Source organism: Pipistrellus hanaki, assembly GCF_964339955.1.
Source record: "Pipistrellus hanaki genome assembly, chromosome: 13".
NCBI lineage: Eukaryota > Metazoa > Chordata > Mammalia > Chiroptera > Vespertilionidae > Pipistrellus > Pipistrellus hanaki.
The window spans coordinates 27,018,024-27,038,468 of NC_140515.1; the positions used below are offsets into that span (position 1 = coordinate 27,018,024).

General features: G+C 53.5%; 2 protein-coding genes across 9 annotated transcripts; both read left to right on the plus strand.

Moving 5' to 3' along the window:
- The first annotated feature begins 380 nt into the window (after positions 1–380).
- Positions 381–12,583, plus strand: IL17RC (interleukin 17 receptor C). Of its 5 annotated transcripts, XM_084901955.1 has the most exons (19): positions 381–810; positions 1,105–1,126; positions 1,323–1,475; positions 1,746–1,820; positions 1,912–2,021; positions 2,815–2,926; positions 3,261–3,305; positions 4,686–4,825; positions 5,041–5,100; positions 7,002–7,056; positions 7,132–7,313; positions 7,394–7,444; positions 9,071–9,116; positions 9,271–9,392; positions 9,671–9,730; positions 10,263–10,311; positions 11,561–11,656; positions 11,775–11,813; positions 11,920–12,583. In XM_084901955.1, exons 1-19 carry the CDS (start codon positions 706–708, stop codon positions 12,555–12,557), a joined length of 2,160 nt encoding a protein of 719 aa, XP_084758081.1. In that variant the 5' UTR covers positions 381–705; the 3' UTR covers positions 12,558–12,583. The 5 variants fall into 5 exon arrangements, with proteins under 5 accessions (XP_084758081.1, XP_084758078.1, XP_084758079.1 ...); XM_084901952.1 differs by lacking the exon at positions 11,775–11,813 and having other exon boundaries at positions 502–810; XM_084901953.1 differs by lacking the exon at positions 3,261–3,305 and having other exon boundaries at positions 502–810.
- Positions 12,584–12,615: 32 nt separating this feature from the next.
- Positions 12,616–20,368, plus strand: CRELD1 (cysteine rich with EGF like domains 1). Of its 4 annotated transcripts, none has more exons than XM_084901984.1 (12): positions 12,616–12,874; positions 13,336–13,528; positions 13,757–13,839; positions 15,640–15,750; positions 15,849–15,935; positions 16,050–16,141; positions 16,776–16,952; positions 17,037–17,132; positions 18,296–18,379; positions 18,531–18,626; positions 18,829–18,963; positions 19,715–20,368. In XM_084901984.1, exons 1-12 carry the CDS (start codon positions 12,738–12,740, stop codon positions 19,927–19,929), a joined length of 1,506 nt encoding a protein of 501 aa, XP_084758110.1. In that variant the 5' UTR covers positions 12,616–12,737; the 3' UTR covers positions 19,930–20,368. The 4 variants fall into 4 exon arrangements, with proteins under 4 accessions (XP_084758110.1, XP_084758111.1, XP_084758113.1 ...); XM_084901986.1 differs by lacking the exon at positions 12,616–12,874 and adding an exon at positions 12,883–13,143; XM_084901985.1 differs by lacking the exon at positions 15,849–15,935 and having other exon boundaries at positions 12,623–12,874.
- The last annotated feature ends 77 nt before the right edge of the window (positions 20,369–20,445 follow it).

Consider the following 20,445-nt stretch of genomic DNA (forward strand, 5'->3'; position numbering starts at 1 on the left):
GGTTCCTCCTCCCAGCACTGTCACGCTTGAGCTGGGAAGTGGAGAAAAGCCCACTTTCTGGTGCCCCTTGTCGCTGCCATTAGAGCTCCCAGCCTACAGAGGGTCACCGAGGCCCAGCGAGTCTGTGTGGAGAGACCCCGAGTGCCAGCAAGAGGGGACGCAGTGGGCACCGAGATCCCAGAATTGTGAGGGAAGCAAAAATGCCCTCGCCCCGCCCAGGCCCTGGGGTGCGCGCACAGCCCTCCTTAGGGACTCCTGGGGTGAGTAAGAGCCTCCTTACTAAGTCAAGAGGCCAGTCTGCTACGCCCTCTCCAGGGGCCCTCCCAGCCAGATGTCAGCAGGGGAGGAGAAGAGAGAGGAAGGGAGGAGGAAAAGGAGGGGAAGAGGAGAGGAGGCCACCACCCCAATCCCAGCCTGCTGGCTCCCAGGCCCAGTGGGAGGGACAAGGTGGGGCGGGAACAGCTAGCTGCCTGCCAGGAGCCAAAAACCGAAAGCACTTCTGCTGAGACTAAGACTCGAGTCAGGACTCCGAGGAGACGGAGTGTGCCAGCTCGCCAGCTCCGGGACCTTGGAGGCCGGGGAGAGATTCTGGCCCCTCTGCCCAACCACTGGGGACTGAGTGGGAGCAGAGCTGAGGTGTCTGCCCCCCCCTTTGGGGGGGGCAGGAAAGGGCCTAGGGCCTGGGTGCCACCTGGCACCTGGAAGATGCCTGTGCGTTGGTTCCTGCTGTCCTTGGCATTGGGCCCAAGCCCCGTGGTCCTCTCTCTGGAGAGGCTTATGGAGCCTCAGGATGCTGCTCGCTGCTCTCCGGTGAGTCTGGGGCCGTGGGGGGGTTGGGGAAGGCTCAGGGTTCAGACTGAGGCCCATCAAGGCCCTAGCCTGGCTCCTGTCACTGCTGCCGCCGCCACCAGAACTGCCCTAGCTGGTCTGTCTGGTACTGATGGAGTAAGAGGAGAATGGGGAAGGGGCCAGAGCTGGGTCTGTCTTCTGCTGGGAGAGGCTTGGCATAGGGAGCCCAAGAAAGAGGTGGGTGGGGATCTCAGGCAGGGAAAGAGGGTTAGATTTAAGATCGCAAATCCTGACTCTCCTTTACCTCCTTCCCAGGGCCTCTCCTGCCACCTGTGGGGTGAGTAGCCCTCCTTTCAGAGGGAAAAGAACTTTCTAGGTCGGTGGGAAGGAGGGGAGTTGTCCCAGTCCCGCGCCCTCACGGCCCACCCTCAGCCCCTGAAGAGCCCAAGCTCCTTGGCCCTCGGGGGGTGTCAGTTGCAACCAAATTCTGGGTGTAGAACAGCTTCGGCTCCCACCCTGCCCTTCACACACAGACGGCGACGTGCTCTGCCTGCCTGGGGATGTCCAGCCTGCCCCGGGACCCGTGCTGGTGCCCACGCGCCTGCAGACAGAGCTGGTGCTGCGGTGTCATGAGGAGTCTGACTGCAACCTCTGCGTGCGTGTGGCCGTCCACCTGGCCGTGCGTGGTGAGCATGCCACCCATGTGCACGTGTGAACGTTTCTGGGGTGGGCATGAGGATCAGGCAGTGTGTCAGGCAGCACTGGACATCCTCAGTGTTCTTCTGGAGGCCACTGGCCAAAGGACCCCAGGCTGGTCTGGTCTCCCCATCCTCCCACACCCCCAGGCCTCAGGCCTGGCCCCAGCTTCCCCGCATGCACTTTCCGGAAGAAAGCCAAAACCAAAGCCAGCCCAGAGCAGGAGGCCTGACCTGGGCCTTGTTCTTGGGGCCTTCCAGGCCACTGGGAAGAGCCTGACAATGAGGAACCATTTGGAAGAGCAGCTGACCCAGAGCTTGAAGAGCCTACGAATGGTGAGGAACGCCCTGCTGGCCCAACTGCCCCTTGCCAGGGCCTTGCCTGAAGCCCCTGGGGCTGACCAACTGTCGCCCTGTTTGCTCACAGCCTCCCTCCAGGCCCAAGTCGTGCTCTCCTTCCAGGCCTACCCTACTGCCCGCTGTGTCCTGCTGGAGGTGCAAGTGCCCGCTGCCCTCGTGCAGCCTGGCCAGTCTGTGGTATGTGAAATAATAATAATAATAATAATAACCACCACCTTCTGAATATGAAATCTGCAAAGTGCTTCCACATGCGTTATCTCTTTAAGTCCTGACTCTGATCAGGGCTGTGGGCAAATCCTTTTAGCCTTTATACCTATTTTCCTGTCTGCAAAGTGAGGATAAGAAACGTCCTACCTCATATGGACGCTGTGAGGATTAAGTGAGGTGACAATGCCAGGAACTAGGTATTTTTATTACCCTAATTTTCCAGGGCTGGATCCACTGCTCTGGACTTCCTGCCTCAGCATCTCTGCCCCATGTGTACCCCAAGGTGCAGGGTGTTGGGGCTATTCCTGGAGGGGTCTCTCCACTTGGGCCAAATCACTCAAACCCTATGATGGTCCCCTCCCGCCCCCAGGCCCCAGGCAATATCCTCTTGTCTGGAGAATTATTGAGTGGGCGAGCATCTGCTGGCCCACCTCACGGGAAGGACCAAAGAGGCTCTGGGTGTGAGAACCAATTCTATGGGGAAGGGGGTCCAGTCACCTTGGTTTTGGCCATGTGATCCAGAACAATTGGAGTTGAGGCAGGGACTTATCCGTGACCTGCTGACACCCCTATTGAGGGTGTGTGCCTTAGAACTGGGAGCCCTATAAAGAAACTTCAATGGCAGAATTTCAGGCCATACGTTATGAAGATAGTCATTGGTCGGGGAAAGATGGGAGGGAGTGGTCCACACAGAGGATCCCACATCCCTGGCATGGATTCTGAGCCCAATACCACCAGCCTCCTGCCACCCCTCTCCTCACAGGGCTCTGTGACATTTGACTGCTTCGAGGCTGCTTTAGGGGCTGAGGTGCGAATCTGGTCCTACACTCAGCCCAGGTACCAGAAGGAGCTCAATTTCATACAGCGGCTGCCTGGTAAGTGGCTACGGAGCCTCAGGGGGGCCCAAATCCTATCCTCCCTCATCTTTCACCCCTTTGGCCACTCCCCTCCTGCTTTCATCCCCTTCCTAGTCCTGTCTACTCCCAGGCAGTGGTGTGAGCTCACATCCACCCATCAGTTCCTCGTGCCTCCTCTCCCCCAGTGACATGGCTTTCCCATCCCTGGGGAAGGTGCTTTGGGCCCTACACAGATGTGGGTGGTAGCTAGGGGACAGGGAGCCCTTTCCAGAGCTCCTCATGAGTCGGGTCGTCCCCCCTTCTTTCCTTGGTCCCCAGCCCCACCGGAGGTTTTTCTGTGATCTCTCCCCAGACTGCAGGGGCCTCGAAGTCCAGGACAGCATCCAGAGCTGCTGGGGTAGGGGATAGGGCCATTGTGGCTGGGAGGAGGGAGGGCCAGGGTCTGGGGTGTGAGAAACTCATGGAGTTGGCTTCAGGTCTGGGTTGCCACATTTCAGAAACATGCAGAGCTCATTTATTCATTTTCATTCATTCATTCATTCATTCATTCATCACACATGAACTGCAACAGCTCCTACTTTGTGCCAGCCACTGGGAACATAAAGGTGAATCTCTCTCTGTAAAAAAAATTTGTTGCCGAAACCGGTTTGGCTCAGCGGTAGAGCATCGGTCTGTGGACTGAAAGGTCCCAGGTTCGATTCCAGTCAAGGGCATGTACGTTGGTTGCGGGCACATCCCCAGTAGGGGTTGTACAAGAGGCAGCTGGTCGATGTTTCTCTCTCGTCGATGTTTCTAGCTCTCTATCCCTCTTCCTTCCTCTCTGTGGAAAATCAATAAAATATATTTTTTAAAAAATTTGTTAATATCAGGGACATATAGAAGCTCAAAGCATTGCCAAGATTATGGTTCACCCTCCCCAATATATCAAATAAAAATATTAAACCATAAAATTAGAGCTAAGTAAGTCAGGGTTCTGATGGTTTTTTCCCCTGCACTATTTAGATTTTTAAAAAAATATGTTTTTATTAATTTCAGAGAGAGAGGAAGGGAGAAGGATAGAAAGATAGAAACATCGATTGGCTGCCTCCTGCACGCCCCCTATTGGGAATCAAGCCCACAACCCTGGCATGGGCTAGGAGATGAGTTCAGAGTGGTCACAGCAGCCAAACTGGATAGGGCCTTGCAAGCCTTTGTAAGGACGAGGTTTTTCCTCTGGGAGTAATGGGGGATAGGGGACGGTGTCAGAGGGTACTGAGCACAGGACAAGGATTTATTTTATTATTTTTTATTTTTTTATTTTTAAATATATTTTATTGATTTTTTTACAGAGAGGAAGGAAGAGGGATAGAGAGCTAGAAATGTCGATAGGAAAGAAACATCTACCAGCTGCCTCTTGCACACCCCCTACTGGGGATGTGCCCGCAGCCATCATACATGCCCTTGACTGGAATCGAACCTGGGCCCCTTCAGTCCGCAGGCCCTCACTCTATCCACTAAGCCAAACCAGTCAGGGCGAGAAGGATTTATTTTATAGTGGCTACAGGATTCTTTTGGCTGTGGAGAGAGAAGCAAGGAAAGGGTGATTTCAAGCGCACATGCTGGGGCCTACATGAGCTCAGTCCCCAGCTGCCTGGTCTGAGATGGGGACATTGGCTGTCCTCCAGGAGCTCTCAGGCTGGAGGATTTGAAGGGAACTCCAAAGGGTCAGTCGGTGGGTATGGCTCAGGCCTGGGTGTGCAGAAGAGGTGAAGGAAGTTTCTCTTTGGCTCCCCTACAGCCCTGCCCTGGCTCAACGTGTCTGCAGATGGTGAGGATGTGCACCTGGTGCTGGATGTCCCCGAGGAACAGCACTTCGGCCTCTCCCTGTACTGGAACCAGACCCAGGGCCCTACGAAACCTTGGTGGCACAGAAACCTGGTGAGACCTCCCCTCCCGGGTCCATTCTCACTCTAGGCTGATGCCCATGCCAAGGATGCCAGGGAGCCCTTGAAGAGGACACAGCAACTGACACCCAAAGCAAGGGGCATTAGTGGGGGAAATGCTGCATGCCTGTTTCCTTGGCTTTGACCTCCGGCCTTGCCCTCTTCCTTATCTCCTTATCGTCACCCGCCCCCCCTTTGTTTATCCCGCAGACTGGGCCGCAGACCATTACCTTGAACCACACAGACCTGGTTCCCTGTCTCTGTATACAGGTAGGAGCAGAGCCTAGCTGGGTACCAGGGGAGTTGCTGAGGGGGTGGCCCTAACTGTCTTGGTCTCACTATCCTCCACATTCCCCTTTGAGGTAAAAACTATGGCTCCCTAGGGTGACTGGCCCTCCCTGGACCTTTGCTGTCCTATGCTTTCTGCTTGTTGCATGCCTCGAATGCTCTTCCTGATACTCTATCCACCGGACTCGCACTGATGCTTCATGACCCATTCAGATGTCATTTCCTCCTTAAAGTCTTTCTCTACTCCTCCACTTTCCTCTTGTGCTCCCAGGGGTAGAGCGTGTGCTGTGAACTCAGACTGGCTTGAATCCTGACTCTTGCCATTAGCTAGCTGTGTGACCTCGGGCAAGTCACTTCACCTCTCTGAGCCTGTTTCCTCTCTGTGAAATGGGTGTTAAAAGGAAGTATGCCACAATGTGGGCTTATATTGTATTTGCTGGTTCTTTCCTCTCCCTCTGATTGCACATTTAATTAGTCATCAGATTCCAACTATTTGACCTCTGACATTAATGCTTTTCTTTCTCTTTCCCTCCCCTTTCCATTTTAGCCCAGTTTGGGCTTCTGTCATATCTCCTCTAGACTGTTTCAATAACTTCCCATGTTGAGTGGGGCAGGGGGGGCAATGATAAGATAGGTACACATATAATACCTTAATTAAAAAATGAAAAAAACAACAACACAAAATCCAAACTTCCCATGCCACCTCCTTTCCTAGAACTCCTGAGCATTCTGAGCCCCGTACTCTGACCCCCAACTGAACCTTTTCTCTGGTCTTTCCCATGATTCCCCTTGATGGAAATTTTGTTCCCTCCAGATGGAGCTACTTATCAAGATCTATCCCCCTCTGTGCTTTTGCTCCGGTGGTTCCCACCACCTGAGATGCCCCCACTTCTTTTCCGTACACCCACATCCTTCCGGCTCACCCGTCACCTCCTTCCCCCGATCTCCTGGCCTACCTGCACATCTCCTGGCACCTCTGTCCTTCCTTGTCCATTTCCTTTTTTATTTGGGCACCTGCCTCATTTCTTCTTGCATACAACAGATGCTCAATAAATGAGTGATCAATCTATTAATTTTTATACATTTTTATTCTTACTCCGACCATGAACTTGTCTTTTCTTTGAAGGCAAAGAAATAACAGCTAATTCAAATTTAATAACTCCCCAGAGCCTTGCACAATGCCTGACACGAGCAGGGGCATTTAATTAATTGCTGAATAAATTGATAGTGCTCAGCACTAGGCTAAGCACATAATAGATGCATTTTTAAAGTCTATCGAAAGAACAAATGAATGTATCTTTAACACCTAGGATAGTAAGTGCCTGGCACAGAGTAGGTTCTCACAAAGTGATTGTGGATTTAATTACTAAATGTCCCTAGTGCCTACCACAGTGCTAAGACACATAGTAGTTGTTATTACAAGTTTGTTAAAGGCCCTGGCCGGTTAGCTTAGTTGGTTAGAGTGTCGTCCCAATAGGCCAAGGTTGTGAGTTCAATTCCCTGGTCAGGGCACATACAAGAATCAACCAGCAAACGCACAAATAAGTGTGTGTGTGTTTTGGAGGGGGGAGGGAATCTCTCTCTCTCTCTCTCTCTCTCTCTCTCTCTCTCTCTCTCTCTCTCTCCTTCTACACCCCTTCTCTCTCTAAAATTGATTTTAAAAAAAATGTTTGTTAAACAAAGATGTTGCCAGATCTTGACATAAGGTTTGCTGAAAAAAATTACATATGTGTACCTCTCTAGGGCCTTGCAAAGGATGACCAGGCAAGTGTTTGTGAAAAATCAGCCAAATGAGTGTGTCCCCAGCGCCTAGCAGTGGGCCTGCATGCATCCCTGGAGGGCTGGTTGGGGTGACCTAACAGTGGGGCCTGTTTCCTTTCCAGGTGTGGCCTCTGGAACCTGACTCTGTTAGAACGAGCATCTGCCCATTTACGAACGGTGAGAGGACTCGCAGGGGCCAGGGCGGGATGGGTGCAGACTGAGACTGACAGTGACCACGCCCTCTCCCTGCAGACACCCGCGCACAACGCAACCTCTGGCGGAGGGCCCGGCTGCAGCTGCTGCCCCCACGGGGCTGGCGGCTGGTCTCGCCATGCTCGCTGCCCGCCGAGGCCACCCTGTGCTGGCAGGCGCCGGGCAGGGGCTCCTGCCAGCCGCTGGTCCCACCGCTGTCCCGGGAAAACGTCACTGTGAACGTAAGTAAGCGGGCCGGAGGAGGACGGCAAGCCCAGGGGCCCACCTTTTGTCACCCCCTCCCATTCTGTTCGTTCCACAGGAAGCCCTGGAGTTCCCTTTGCTGAACGGCCACCCCAACCTCTGTGTCCAGGTGAGAGGGGGCGCCAGCGCGCCCTGGTGGGAGCAGAACCTTCCTCCCACCCGCAGGGACCCCCGGACAAGACATTGTGCCCTGCACCCACTTTATCCTCGGGTTCTTGGAGCGAAGCGGTTATGGGATTCCTCGTTAGGAGTTCCACTCTTTACCTTAGCAGTGCCAGTCATTCCATCTCTCCGAAGGCCAGTCTCCTCTGTTTAATGGGGATAACAGGGATTAGTTTATGGAGTGGTTATGAAGATTAAATAGGATAAACGCTTCACAAATACAAATGTTAGCTGCCTTTATTATTGCTGTCATTATCCTGTGTCCCTACCTGTATAATGGGTTGTTCTACAACTTCACAGGGTTATTATGAACACATTTATTCCAGATTTATTGAGCATCTACTGTGTGCCAGGCACTGTTTCAGGCACTTGGGATAGATGTCAGTGAATAAAATGAATAAATGTTTTCATCCTTAGAGAGCTTATGTTTTAGTGGAGGAAGGTAGACAATAGATACAGTAAGTAAGTTATTATAGTAAGTTAAAATAGTTAATATAAAGCTCTGGCCGGGTGGCTCAGTTGGTTGGAGCATCCTCCTGTGCACCAAAAGGTGGTGGGTTTGATTCCTGATCAGGGCACATACCTAGGCTTTGGGTCCAATCTCTGGTCAGGGGCATTTGGGAGGTAACCCATCGATGTCTCGCTCTCAAAAAAAAAATTTTTTTTTTTTTAGCCGAAACCGGTTTGGCTCAATGGATAGAGCGTCGGCTTGGGGACTGAAAGGTCCCGGGTTCGATTCCGGTCAAGGGCATGTACCTTGGTTGCGGGCACATCTCCAGTGGGGGGTGTGCAGGAGGCAGCTGATTGATGACACTCTCTCATCGATGTTTCTAGCTCTCTATCTCTCTCCCTTCCTCTCTGTACAAAATCAATAAAATATATTTTAAAAAAATTTTTTTAAAAAATAAAAACATCATCCGGTGAAGATTTTTTAAATTGTATATAAATACTATGGGGATATTGGGACAGGATAGCGAGGATTGAGGTTGCAATTTCAGGTGGGATGGTCAGGGGAGCCTCTTTGAGAAGGTAGTGAGATGGGAATGCATACAGTGCCTTGTCAGGTGTGAGAAGAGCTAATCTAGGGTCCCAAGGCCTGTTCGCCCAGATGACCTCCCAAGGCGGAAGCTGAGAAAGACGGAGTGACTCCCAGTCACCCAGAGCTGCCCAAGGTCAGGCCCAGAGTGCCCGAACCCCCAACCCAACAGGCTTCCCCTTGCCTATCCCTTCTCTTCTCAGATCTTTCTGGCCTTGGCTCTTGCCTTTCTTTCTTTTTCTTTTTAATTCTCACCAAGGATACTCTTTCCATTGAATTTTTAGAGAGAGTGGAATGGAGGGAGGAGGGCAAGAAAGAGAGAGAGAAATATTGATGTGAAAGAGACATATTGATTGGCCGCCTCCTTCAAGCACCCCAACCAGATTGGGGATCAAAACCGCAACTGAAGCATGTGCCCTTGACCAGAATCAAACCCATGACCCTCTGGTCCTCGGACCGGTGCTCTAACCACTGAGAAAACCAGCCAGGGCACTTTTGCCTTTCTTTATGCCCCTAATCCTGGCCTCTTCCAAGCAGGTGAGCAGTTGGGAGAAGCTGCAGCTGCAAGAGTGCTTGTGGTCTGGTGAGTGGGGCCTGCAGGAGGCTGGGACAGAGCCATGGCAATAGGGGTAAACCCTGGAAGTGCCAGCTCCTAGGGGTGAAGGTCAGGTATGAGGGGGGCACATGGCAGCCCCCAGCAAGGTTGGATCTCAAGAGTGGACTCTCATCCCTTTCAGAATCTCTGGGGCCCCCCAAGGATGATATGCTGCTGGTGGAGACACGAGGCCCCCAGGACAACAGATCCATCTGTGCCTTGGAACCCAGTGGTTGCACCCCACTGCTCAGTGGGGCCTCTACGGTGAGGGCTGCGGGACCCTTCTCCATGTACCTCTCCAGTTTCATCTCAAAACTAGCCTCAGATTTTCCCTCTATTCAATTTCCCCTCCTCCGAGCCAGGCTCTGTGTTGGTCTCTGGGCACATGGGGGTGACTCAGACCTGGGCCCTGTTCTCAGTGATCTCTCAGAAATCTTCCAACTTCTAGTGCTATCCCCTCACTCTGCCCAGCTGCATGCAGCCTGGTGGTCTCCTAGGTGCAGTGCCCCTAGGTGACAGCCTCCTACCCCTTGGCTTGGCAGAGGGCAGCTCGCTTTGGAGAGCAGCTACTACAAGACCTGCAGTCAGGACAGTGTCTGCAGGTGAGTAGGTGGCAGGCGAGCCCTGCCCCAACGTCCAAGGGCAACCCCCCTAACACTCTGCCTGTGGCCTCTTCCACTCCTTCCTGCGCCCGAGGGCACGAGGGAGACTCTCGTTCCCAGGCAGAGGCCTCCTCACAGTCCTTCCAGCACCCATCCACCATCTGCTTGTGCTACTTTTGTTTCCAGTCCTGGGGAAGCTAAGAGTTGAAGGAGCATAGTTCCTGTCCCCAAGTTACTCACTGCTGGCTAAAAACCCATAAACAGATAACAACATGCACATGTGCTAAGCGCTTGGTTTCCAGGGAGAACTCAAGGAGGGGTCTCCGCATGTGGGCCAGATCTGGCGTGAAGGCACAGTCCAGGCAGCAGGCACAGCATAAGCAAAGGCAGAGTAGCTTGCGAAAACCGGCTATATGTGTGGGGAAATATGCATAATGGAGGCTGGAAATTTGGAGATCAGGCTAGCTAGAATTCGATGAATGCTGAACCATAAGCTGAGGGCTCAGGGCTTGGATTTGTTTGTGTCTTACAGCTGTGGAAAAATGACCTGGGAGCACTATGGGCCTGCCCCATGGACAAGTGTGAGTATTACAAGAATGACCCTTCATCTTCACAGCTGAAATCTTGACAGGATCCATTCATGCAGGCAATACATGCTATGTCCTTTCCCAGATAAATTAAAGAGTCATTCTTCAATCATTCAGAAACCACGATGAGAGCTTGCAGGCCACCCCAGCATCACCAAGACACAACACATGTCCCCACCCCAGCCATAGAAGGCTAGAAAGGCATTAGCCCCAAATCATTTGGTTGCTGTGAGCTATTGAAGCACTCTCTATAAAGTACGTGTCCAGAGCCATGAATGCATATAACAGGGACCTGTCTGCGATGGGGTAAGGAGTTCAGGGGAAAGCTTTGAGCTGAATTATTTTTAAAAAATATATTTTATTGATTTTTTACAGAGAGGAAGGGAGAGGAATAGAGAGTTAGAAACATCGATGAGAGAGAAACATCGATCAGCTGCCTCCTCCACACCCACCACTGGGGATGTGCCCTTAACCAAGGTACATGCCCTTAACTGGAATCGAACCCAGGATCTTTTTGCCGGCCACGCTTTATCCACTGAACCAAACCGGTTTTGGCTGAGTTGAATTCTGAAGGCTGATCTTGGTGAAGGAGTTAGAGATGCATTTTTGTGAAGACTGTGGGGTGTTTTTTTTTGAGGAACACCACAGTGATCAGTGTGGCTAGAATGTCTTGGGAGGCAGATCCCTATCATGAGCTGAGGATGCATGGGCCATATTGGGCCTTGGGAGCCAAAGTAAGGAATTTGGAATTTACCTTAAGAGTAGCAGGAGCCTTCTGAAAGACTATAATCAGATTTGTATTTTTAAAAGATCTCTCGGTATGCCACGTGATGAATGAATTGGAGACAAAAAAGTGGTCAGGGATATCAGAAGGCTGTTGCAGTCACCGGAGAGAGTGAAGTCAAAGGCCCAGCCACCCTAGGCTTAAGGGACAATAATAATGACCTTTGCGGACTTACTATGGCCTGGCATTGCCAGTGCTTTGTGTGTATTAACATATGTAGTTCTCACAACAATCCTATCAGTAGGTACTATTGTTATCCCAGTTTTACAGAGGTGAAAATCAGAAACAGAAAGTGAAGTCACTTATCCAAGGTCACCCAAGTAGATGGGTCTGTATCCATACACTGGCTCTGACACTAAGTGCTGTGGTCTTTGGGCAAGTCCCTTCACTTCCCCTTCATGAAGTGGGGTGAAAGTGTAAGGTCTCTAACTAGCCCATCTCCTCCCCTTGGTCTCCCAGACATCCACCAGCGCTGGGCCCTGGTGTGGCTGGCCTGCCTACTCTTTGCTGCTGTGCTTTTCCTTCTCCTCCTCCTCAAAAAGAACCATGTGAAAGGTGAGTCATTTCCGGCTCCCCATTCCCCAGAGGCAGGACTGGGATGGGGCCTGGGAGTTCAAAGACAGGAAGCAGCATCTGAGCTCACCCTTGGCCTCCGCCCCGTCTTCCCTAACAGGGTGGCTGAGGCTCCTGAAGGAGGATGTCTACTCGGGGGGTGAGTGTGAGCCAGCGCCCTGCAGGGGGGCCGCCCCCAGCGGGCCGGCCCTCAGGCCATCTCACATCTTCCTTCCCCTCTCCCCCCTCCCTGTTTTCTCCCGCAGCGGCCGCCAGGGGCCGCGCCGCTCTGCTCCTGTACTCAGCCGACGACGCGGGCTTCGAGCGCCTCGTGGGCACCCTGGCCTCGGCGCTGTGCCAGCTGCCGCTGCGCGTGGTCGTGGACCTGTGGAGCCGGCGGGAGCTGAGCGCGCAGGGGTCCCTGGCCTGGTTCCACGCCCAGCGGCTCCAGATCCTCCAGGAGGGCGGCATGGTGATCCTGCTCTTCTCGCCCGGGGCCGTGGCGCTGTGCCAGGAGTGGCTGCAGGACGGGACCTCGGCGCCCGGGGCGCAGCACCGCCCGCACGACGCCTTCGCTGCCTCGCTCAGTTGCGTGCTGCCTGACTTTCTGCAGGGCCGGGCGCCCGGCCGCTACGTCGGGGCCTACTTCGACAGCCTGCTGCACCCGGACGCCGTGCCCGCCCTGTTCCGCGCCGCCGTGCCGGTCCTCGCCCTGCCCTCCCAGCTGCCCGATTTCCTGCGGACTCTGCGGGGGCCCGGCGCCGCCGCCCGCCCCAGGGTGCTCCGGAACCGGGCGCAGCAAGTGTCTCGAGCCCTTCAGCCCGCCCTGGACAGCTGCCTGCAGCCCCCGGGGGCCCGAGAGACGGGACTGGAGATGGGGCCTGAGGCGGGGGACAGGACTTGAATAAAGGCGCTCGCTATTTTTCTATCCACGTCTCTCCCAACGCGTGTCTCTGACAGAGCAGAGCGCCTGGCCTGGCGCGCAGCCCGCGGTCCGGTCCGAGTCCCCGCGGCCCTTTAACAGCCTGACAGGTGCAGCCCGGCGCCGCCTCTGGTTGGCTGGTGCGGCGTGACGCAATAGTACATGGCTCGCCGCCATTGGCTGCGGCGCGGGCTCCGCCCCCCGGGCTGCGGGGGCCGGCAGCGGAGGTGGCGCGTCCGACGCAGGCGGCAGAGGAGGTGGCGCCGCGGAGACAGCCTTCTGCGCCTGCGGCGGGCTGGGTGCGTCGTCCCTTCCTCCTCCCCCACCATCGACAGGGATCGGGATCCTCCCCTGCGGGCCCTGAACCTGACAGATTCCTTCTCTCCCCATCCAGACTTGGGCTCCTCCACACAAAGCGTTCATCCGGCTGCTTCTCCCCCAATATTTGGAATCAGACCCATCCTACCTAATTCCACTGATCCTGCCCCCAACACACCTACCTTCAGACCCTAAAACAATGGGCTGACTTTTGCCTCCTTGCCTAGGGGTGCAGGCTACCTCCCCAACGGTAACGAGGATCACTTATTCCCGCTCATTTCCCCACCATACCCTCTCTCGCCTCCCGTATCCCACCCAGTCCTGCCTGCCTCCCTTTTTAAAATAACAGATCTGGGCTCCCAGACCCCTGGCATACCGGAACAGACTCTGTCTTTCTCACCTGGCTCCTCCAGCGCACCCTACCCATGTCTTCCATCTACAGGCCCCCAGCCTGGGAAAAGATGGCCCCGCGACCTCCAAGGGGCCTGGTCCCAGCTCTCGTCTGGGGCCTGAGCCTCTTCTTCAGCCTCCCAGGCCCCGTTTGGCTCCAGCCCTCTCCGCCTCCCCAGGCTTCGCCCCCAACCCAGCCCCATCCGTGTCATACGTGTCGGGGACTGGTCGACAGCTTCAACAAGGTGAGTGTACCAGCAGCAGCCTGATGGGAGGCGCCCGGCTACTGTAGCAAGCTGCTGACAGTGGGGAGATCTGGGATGCAAGTCTGTATGGATTCAAGTCCCAACTTGGTTACTTACTAGTTGTATGGCCTCTGTGCCTGTTTCCTGGTCAGTGAAATCCTGAAGTGCTAGAATGCGCCAGGCACTGTACTTCTGTACTTAGGTATTCCTAATGTTCTCCATTTCCAGGGCCTGGAGAGAACCATCCGGGACAACTTTGGAGGTGGGAATACTGCCTGGGAAGAAGAGAAGTTGTCCAAGTACAAAGACAGGTAAGGGCTGTGAAGCGGGGTTTGTATAGCTCACCCCCCACTCTCTGTTCTAGTAGTGGGGACCTAGAGCCTTTGGGGGAGTGCTTACTCATTCAGCAAATATCACTGGACATCTGTAGCACAGCAGTAAACAAGGCAAGCAAAACCCCATCTCCAAATGGCTTCCATTCTTGTAGAGGAGACAGGTGGTGAATAAGGCGATAGATAATGTCATACAAGGTGAATAACAGTAAAGCAGGGTGGACTGTAGAATGGTGAGAAGCTAGGTGGTCAAGGTGTGGCATTTGGACAGAGACCTGAAGTGAAGAAGCAAGCTATGTGACAGTCAGGGGAGAGAAGTGGACAGAGTGAGACTGAGCTTGGAGTATTTGAGAAGTGGCTGGAATGGAGTTAGTGGAAGGTGAAGTTACCCAGGTACATGCCCATGACTAGACATCGAACCTGCAGCCCTTCAGAGTGCGGGCTGACACTCTATCTTGCTGAGCAGCACCGGCCAGGGCTTTGCAGCTTTTTAAAAGCACCTCTTTCTATATGCCAGTTACTGTGTCAGACTCTTTAAAAGATATAATACATTTTATGTGCGTGTATATGTATATTTAATTTTTGTTGAGGTAGAATATACAGCACATAACATTTACCATTAGAGATATTTTGTACATTCACAGTGTTATGCAAGTATTACCACTAGTTCCAGAACATTTTCATTATCCTGAAAAGAAATGCTACATCCATTAGGCAGTAACTTCTCATTCTCTCCTCAGTCCTTGACAATCACTAATTAGCTTTCTGTCTCTACGGATTTGCTAATTCTATTGGAATCCTATAATGTGTAGCCTTTTATATCTGGTTTGTTTCACTTATCAAAAATTTTAAGGTTTATCTAGGATGTAACATATTAGTATTTCATTCCTTTTTAAGGCTTAATAATATCTTGTTGTATGAATATACCACATTTTGTTTATCCATTCATCATTTGATGAACGTTTGGGTTGTTTCTATGTTTTGGCTATTGTGAATACTATTGCAGTGAACATTTGTGTATACGTTTTTCTTTGAACACCTGTTTCCATTCTTTTGGGTGCGAATCCAGGAGTGCAGTTACTGAGTCCTATGATGATTCTGTGTTTAACTTATCAGGGAATTGCCAAACTGTTTTCCTCAGTGTCTGCGCCATTTTTCATTCTCACCTGTAATGTAGGAGGGTTCCAGTTTCTCCACTTCCTCACCAACACTTGTTATATATTTTTACTCACATCTGCCCAGCAAGAGTATATATTCCATTGTGCAGAGGCAGGAACTAAGATATCGTACAACAAACCTGTAGGGGAGGTGGTGTCCCCATTTCACAGAAGAGAAAACAGGTTCAAGAGCGATTGAATTGCCCCAGGTCATACAACTAGATTCAAACTCAGGCCTGTCTGACTCAAAACCAGTATCCCTTCCATTATGCCCTATGCCCTTAACCTTTGACCCTCTCGTGGCATGAGGAGTGGTGGGAGAGATATTAAGGAGGCTGGTGGGCCGAAACCGGTGTGGCTCAGTGGATAGAGCGTTGGCCTGCGGACTGAAAGGTCCCGGGTTCGATTCCGGTCAAGGGCATGTACCTTGGTTGCGGGCACATCCCCAGTAGGGGGTGTGCAAGAGGCAGCTGGTCGATGTTTCTCTCTCATCGACGTTTCTAGCTCTCTATCCCTCTCCCTTCCTCTCTGTGAAAAATCAATAAAATATATTAAAAAAAAAAAAAAGGAGGCTGGTGGGTGTCGTGGGATGTGTCCTCACTGCTCTGCCCTGTCTGGCCAGTGAGACCCGCCTGGTAGAGGTGCTTGAGAACGTGTGCAGCAAGTCGGACTTCGAGTGCCATCGCCTGCTGGAGCTGAGCGAGGAGCTGGTGGAGAGCTGGTGGTTTCACAAGTGAGTGATGGGGGGCTTTCCCAGGGAGGGGCCGCAGGCAGGGCCAGGTAGTAAAGCAGGGGCTGTGTCCTTGTTTAGGCTCCTTCTTCCAAACCCAGGCCTGCTGAGGACTTGCTGGAGGACGCGAGCTCTCACTCTGAGCTCCAGTGGGTCCCTCTGCCAAACGAGGAAAGGGCGTTGGTCAGGTGGTCTTAGGGGTCTCATGCGGTGGGTGTATCAGAGATTTGGTGGGAGGTTGGGGGATGGGCAGCATCTCTGATACTAAGGACCCCTCGCCGTCACGCCCCCTCCTGCCTCAGGCAGCAGGAAGCGCCAGACCTCTTCCAGTGGCTCTGCTCGGATTCCCTGAAGCTCTGCTGCCCCTCAGGCACCTTCGGACCCTCCTGCCTTCGTGAGTTATTATCCAAGTTTCTCTTAAGGGATGGGAGGGGACTGCCCCTAGCTGGTTGTGTGCACTTAGGCGGCTCACATAACTTCTCTGGACCTTAGTTCTTCCTTGCCTCACAGGGCTGACGAGATGAGCAAATCCATGGGGAATGGCTCTGTAAGAAAGATATGTGTGTGGTTAGACTGAGTCAGATGCTGCTGTGGTTTTATCTTGTATTTGAGAAGTGCTTCCATCTCCGCCCCTCATGTCCCATGCCTGGGGTCAGACCAGGCCCCACCCCTTGGACTAAGGGGACCTTCCTAGAGTTGGCTGGTGCTGTCCTGATGCCCCCATGGTCACCACACATTTTCTATACACAGTTCTGACTCAGGAGCTAAACAGCCCCTTTTAGAAAAATCTTTCCAGAAGCTGCAGATAAAGCGTTAGTGACAAAGATGATCAATTCGGTCTTTATAAAAGATTTGTAAATAACCTAATTGTTCCATCGTGGAGTAGTGGTTAAGTAAATTTCGTACAGCTTTCTGACAAAATATTATGTTGCTATTAAAATTAAGTTTTCTTTAAAGAAAAAAATGTTAGTATTTTCTAGATACAAGATTGTCTTTACGATCTCCCCTGGTTTGGTGTCTGCCCACAGCCTGTCCTGGGGGTGCAGAGAAGCCCTGCGGTGGCTACGGGCATTGCGAAGGGGAAGGGACTCGAGGGGGCAGCGGGCGCTGTGACTGCCAAGCCGGCTATGGGGGCGAGGCCTGTGGCCAGTGCAGCCTCGGCTACTTTGAGGTGGAGCGCAACGCCAGCCATCTGGTATGTTCGGGTAGGTAGCCGAAAGGTGAGGCGCTGGGCAGGGGCTGATGGGATGCCTGCCTGCTCATCCTCTTACTCCCGCCATTCCCCCCAGCTTGCTTTGGCCCCTGTGCCCGCTGCTCGGGACCTGAGGAATCCAACTGTTTACAGTGCAAGAGGGGCTGGGCCCTGCATCACCTCAAGTGTGTGGGTGAGTGGGGCTGGGCCTTAGGTCTGGGGGGTAGATGGGCCTGGGCTTGGTTCTCCATCAAGGCCCACATCTCTGGGCTAGACCCACACAGTTCCCACCTTTATGGAGATCTCAGCCTGGCCGAAACCGGTTTGGCTCAGTGGATAGAGCATCAGCCTGCGAACTGAAAGGTCCCGGGTTCGATTCAGGTCAAGGGCATGTACCTTGGTTACGGGCACATCTCCAGTAGGGGGTGTGCAGGAGGCAGCTGATCAATGTTTCTCTCTCATCAATGTTTCTAACTCTCTATCCCTCTCCCTTTTTCTCTGTAAAAAAATATCAATAAAATATTTTTTAAAAAGAAAAGAAAATCTCAGTGTGGTTGGGAAGGCAGAACAGTAACCAGGCACTACAGTACAGACCGATCTTTGCACAATGAGAGATGCCCCTGATCCAGCTTGGTGATGGAAAGGAATCAGGAAAGGCTTCTTAGAGGAGGTGTCATTTAGGCCCAGTCTGGAAAATGGAGAAAGGGTCAGCCAGAGGAATGAGGATACTGAACGTGGGTCAGGAGACCTGGGTTTGAGACTCGGTAGCCATTTGTATAAGTGAGAGCATGACTAAGACACTGTGACAAAAAGATCCCCAAAGATTATGGCTTAGAGAACACAGAGGTTTATTTTTATCTTAAATCACAGTCTCCAAGCAAGTGGACCGGGCTGTCAGGGAAGTTCTTGTCACAATCACTCAAGGGCGCGGATTCCTTCTTGCTTACTGTGCAGTCATTCCGAGGGGTGTTGTCTTTGTGGCTGAGGCTAGTTCACAGGCACTTCTGTGCTCTGTGACCTGGCACTCAGGAAGTGAGACAGAGAAGGGAGTGCACGGGGGAGTCCAAGCCTGTTGTTTTAAAGCCAAGCTAACAGTGGAGCACGTCTCTTCTGTTTACATCCTGTTGGCCAGAGCTCAACCACCAGGCCGTACTGGGGAGCGAGAGAGATTGGAAAATGCGCCCTCTGCCTGGGTAGCCTGGAGTCCAGCTGCACCTCTGCTTCTGTGCTGGTGGGCAGCCTGCAGTTACTGCCACACCACACGAGCCTGGCAGCTCCATTCTGCAGCAGATGCTGGTCTCAGCTTCCCTGATGGGGAGCTGATGGACATTCCCCGTCTCGCCGGCCTTTCTGTAGATATCGACGAGTGTGGCACAGAGCGAGCCAACTGTGGAGCGGACCAGTTCTGCGTGAACACGGAGGGCTCCTATGAGTGCCGAGGTGAGTGTCCACCCTGCGGAGGAGGGGATGTGGGAGAGGTGGGGGGGAGCTGCTCCATGCCTGGTCCCCCCAAACGTCTGCCTTCTCTGGCACCAGAACCCCTTGGATTTCGGGACCGCTCTTTACCTTCTCTCTCCTCTCTCTTCTCCAGACTGTGCCAAGGCCTGCCTGGGCTGCATGGGGGCAGGGCCAGGCCGCTGTAAGAAGTGTAGCCCTGGCTACCAGCAGGTGGGCGCCAAGTGTCTCGGTGAGTCTCCTGCCAATGGGGCACAGGTACCTTGCCACCGGGAATGGAGAGGGGCTGGCATAGGAACAGGGTCGGGGAAGGGTGGAATGTTACGGGGGTAAGGGCGGAAGGGAGTGCCAGAACATGTATGAGACCAGGTGAGGGGTGCTGTATGTGGGACCCTGGAAGTCAGGGCTCTGATCCCTCCTTGCCCTCCCTCAAGACGTGGACGAGTGTGAGACAGAGGTGTGTCCAGGAGAGAACGAGCAATGTGAGAACACCGAGGGCAGTTACCGCTGTGTCTGTGCTGAGGGCTACAAGCAGATTGAGGGCATCTGTGTGAAGGAGCAGATCCCAGGTGAGTCCCCGCGTGGCCCCCACCAAACCCGTTCTCCGAGCACTTACAACCCCTCCGCCCCGTGAGGCTGCCTGAGACCTGAGGCCTACATCTTACTGTGAGTAGCTTTTGGTGGCCTCACACCTCCCTGGGGAAGGAAGAAAATAGGACTTGGCATCACGTTACTCTGCCTCCCCTAGCCTGTTTCCTCGTCTGTCCAATGGGATCCCAGTCCTAGCCCGGCCCCCTGAGAGCTATTGTAGGCCATGGGGTGGCGAGATGGACAGCCACCATGATATAACAGTGATCCCTTCCACAACGCTTACCACACGTCAGGCACTGTGCCAAGCATGTTGCATGTATTGACTTCCTTTGCCGCTAAAACAAACCCAATGCTGTAGGGATCTTTCTCATCCCTGTAGCGGAAACGGGGATGCAGAGAAATGAAGCAGTGTGCCCAGGGCCACACAGCAAGCAGGTCGCAGAGCTGGGTGTTGAACCCTGGCGGTCTGGCTCTGGGGCTGGGCTGGTACACACAGCACGTGCTCTGTCACAACCTGCTCACCACGTGGCCTTGGGCAACCCTCTTCGCCCTCTCCGAGCCTCAGTTTCCTGTTTGGTGAGGGATAATAACGGCCCCTCTCAGAGTGGTTCTCAGCAGTAAATGACATCATGTGCCGGCCTGCCTCGAAGGCACGTGGCAGCAATGAGCGGGCGCGGGGGAGACTCGGGGAAGAGGGGAGGAGTGACGGGTGCTTCTCTTTCCCCGCAGAGTCAGCGGGCTTTTTCTCAGAGATGACCGAGGATGAGCTGGTGGTGCTGCAGCAGATGTTCTTCGGCGTCATCATCTGTGCCCTGGCCACGCTGGCTGCCAAGGGTGATCTGGTCTTTACCGCCATCTTCATCGGGGCGGTGGCGGCCATGACTGGCTACTGGCTGTCGGAGCGTAGTGACCGTGTGCTGGAAGGCTTCATCAAGGGCAGATAATCTCCGCCTTGCCTGCAGGGTCTCCTCCCACCAGCCTGCCTCCAAAAGTCAGCCTCTCTCTCCTGCCTGGACACTCAAGGCGGCTTGCTGTGTTTTTGAGAGTGGGCTAAGCAACCCCTACCCACCTACGGAGCAGCCTAGGCACCCGGACCTGGGCAGGTGAGGCCCTGGGACGCAGAAGGAGCCCTCAAAACAGATGCCATAGGATCTAGGCCTTGGGGAGACTGGGCAGGCTTCCTAACGTGTGTGGATTTTAAGTGTCTCCTTATGGTGGCTGCTAGTGAGCTTCGGTGGGTTCCTGCAGGGGTGGGCCCATTTCAGCCTCCTCCTGCCAGCTGCATGCTGCCAGCTACTGTTCCGTGCTCACCTCCCCCGCCCCTCAGCCACTGAATTATTTATTCATCTCAGGAAATAAAGAAAGGACTTGGAAAACAGAGAAGCTTCCGTTTTACTGTCTGCCCTCCCACTCCCATGGTTTGCTGCCCTGTTGGCTAATGAGTTTGCCCACCACGGGAC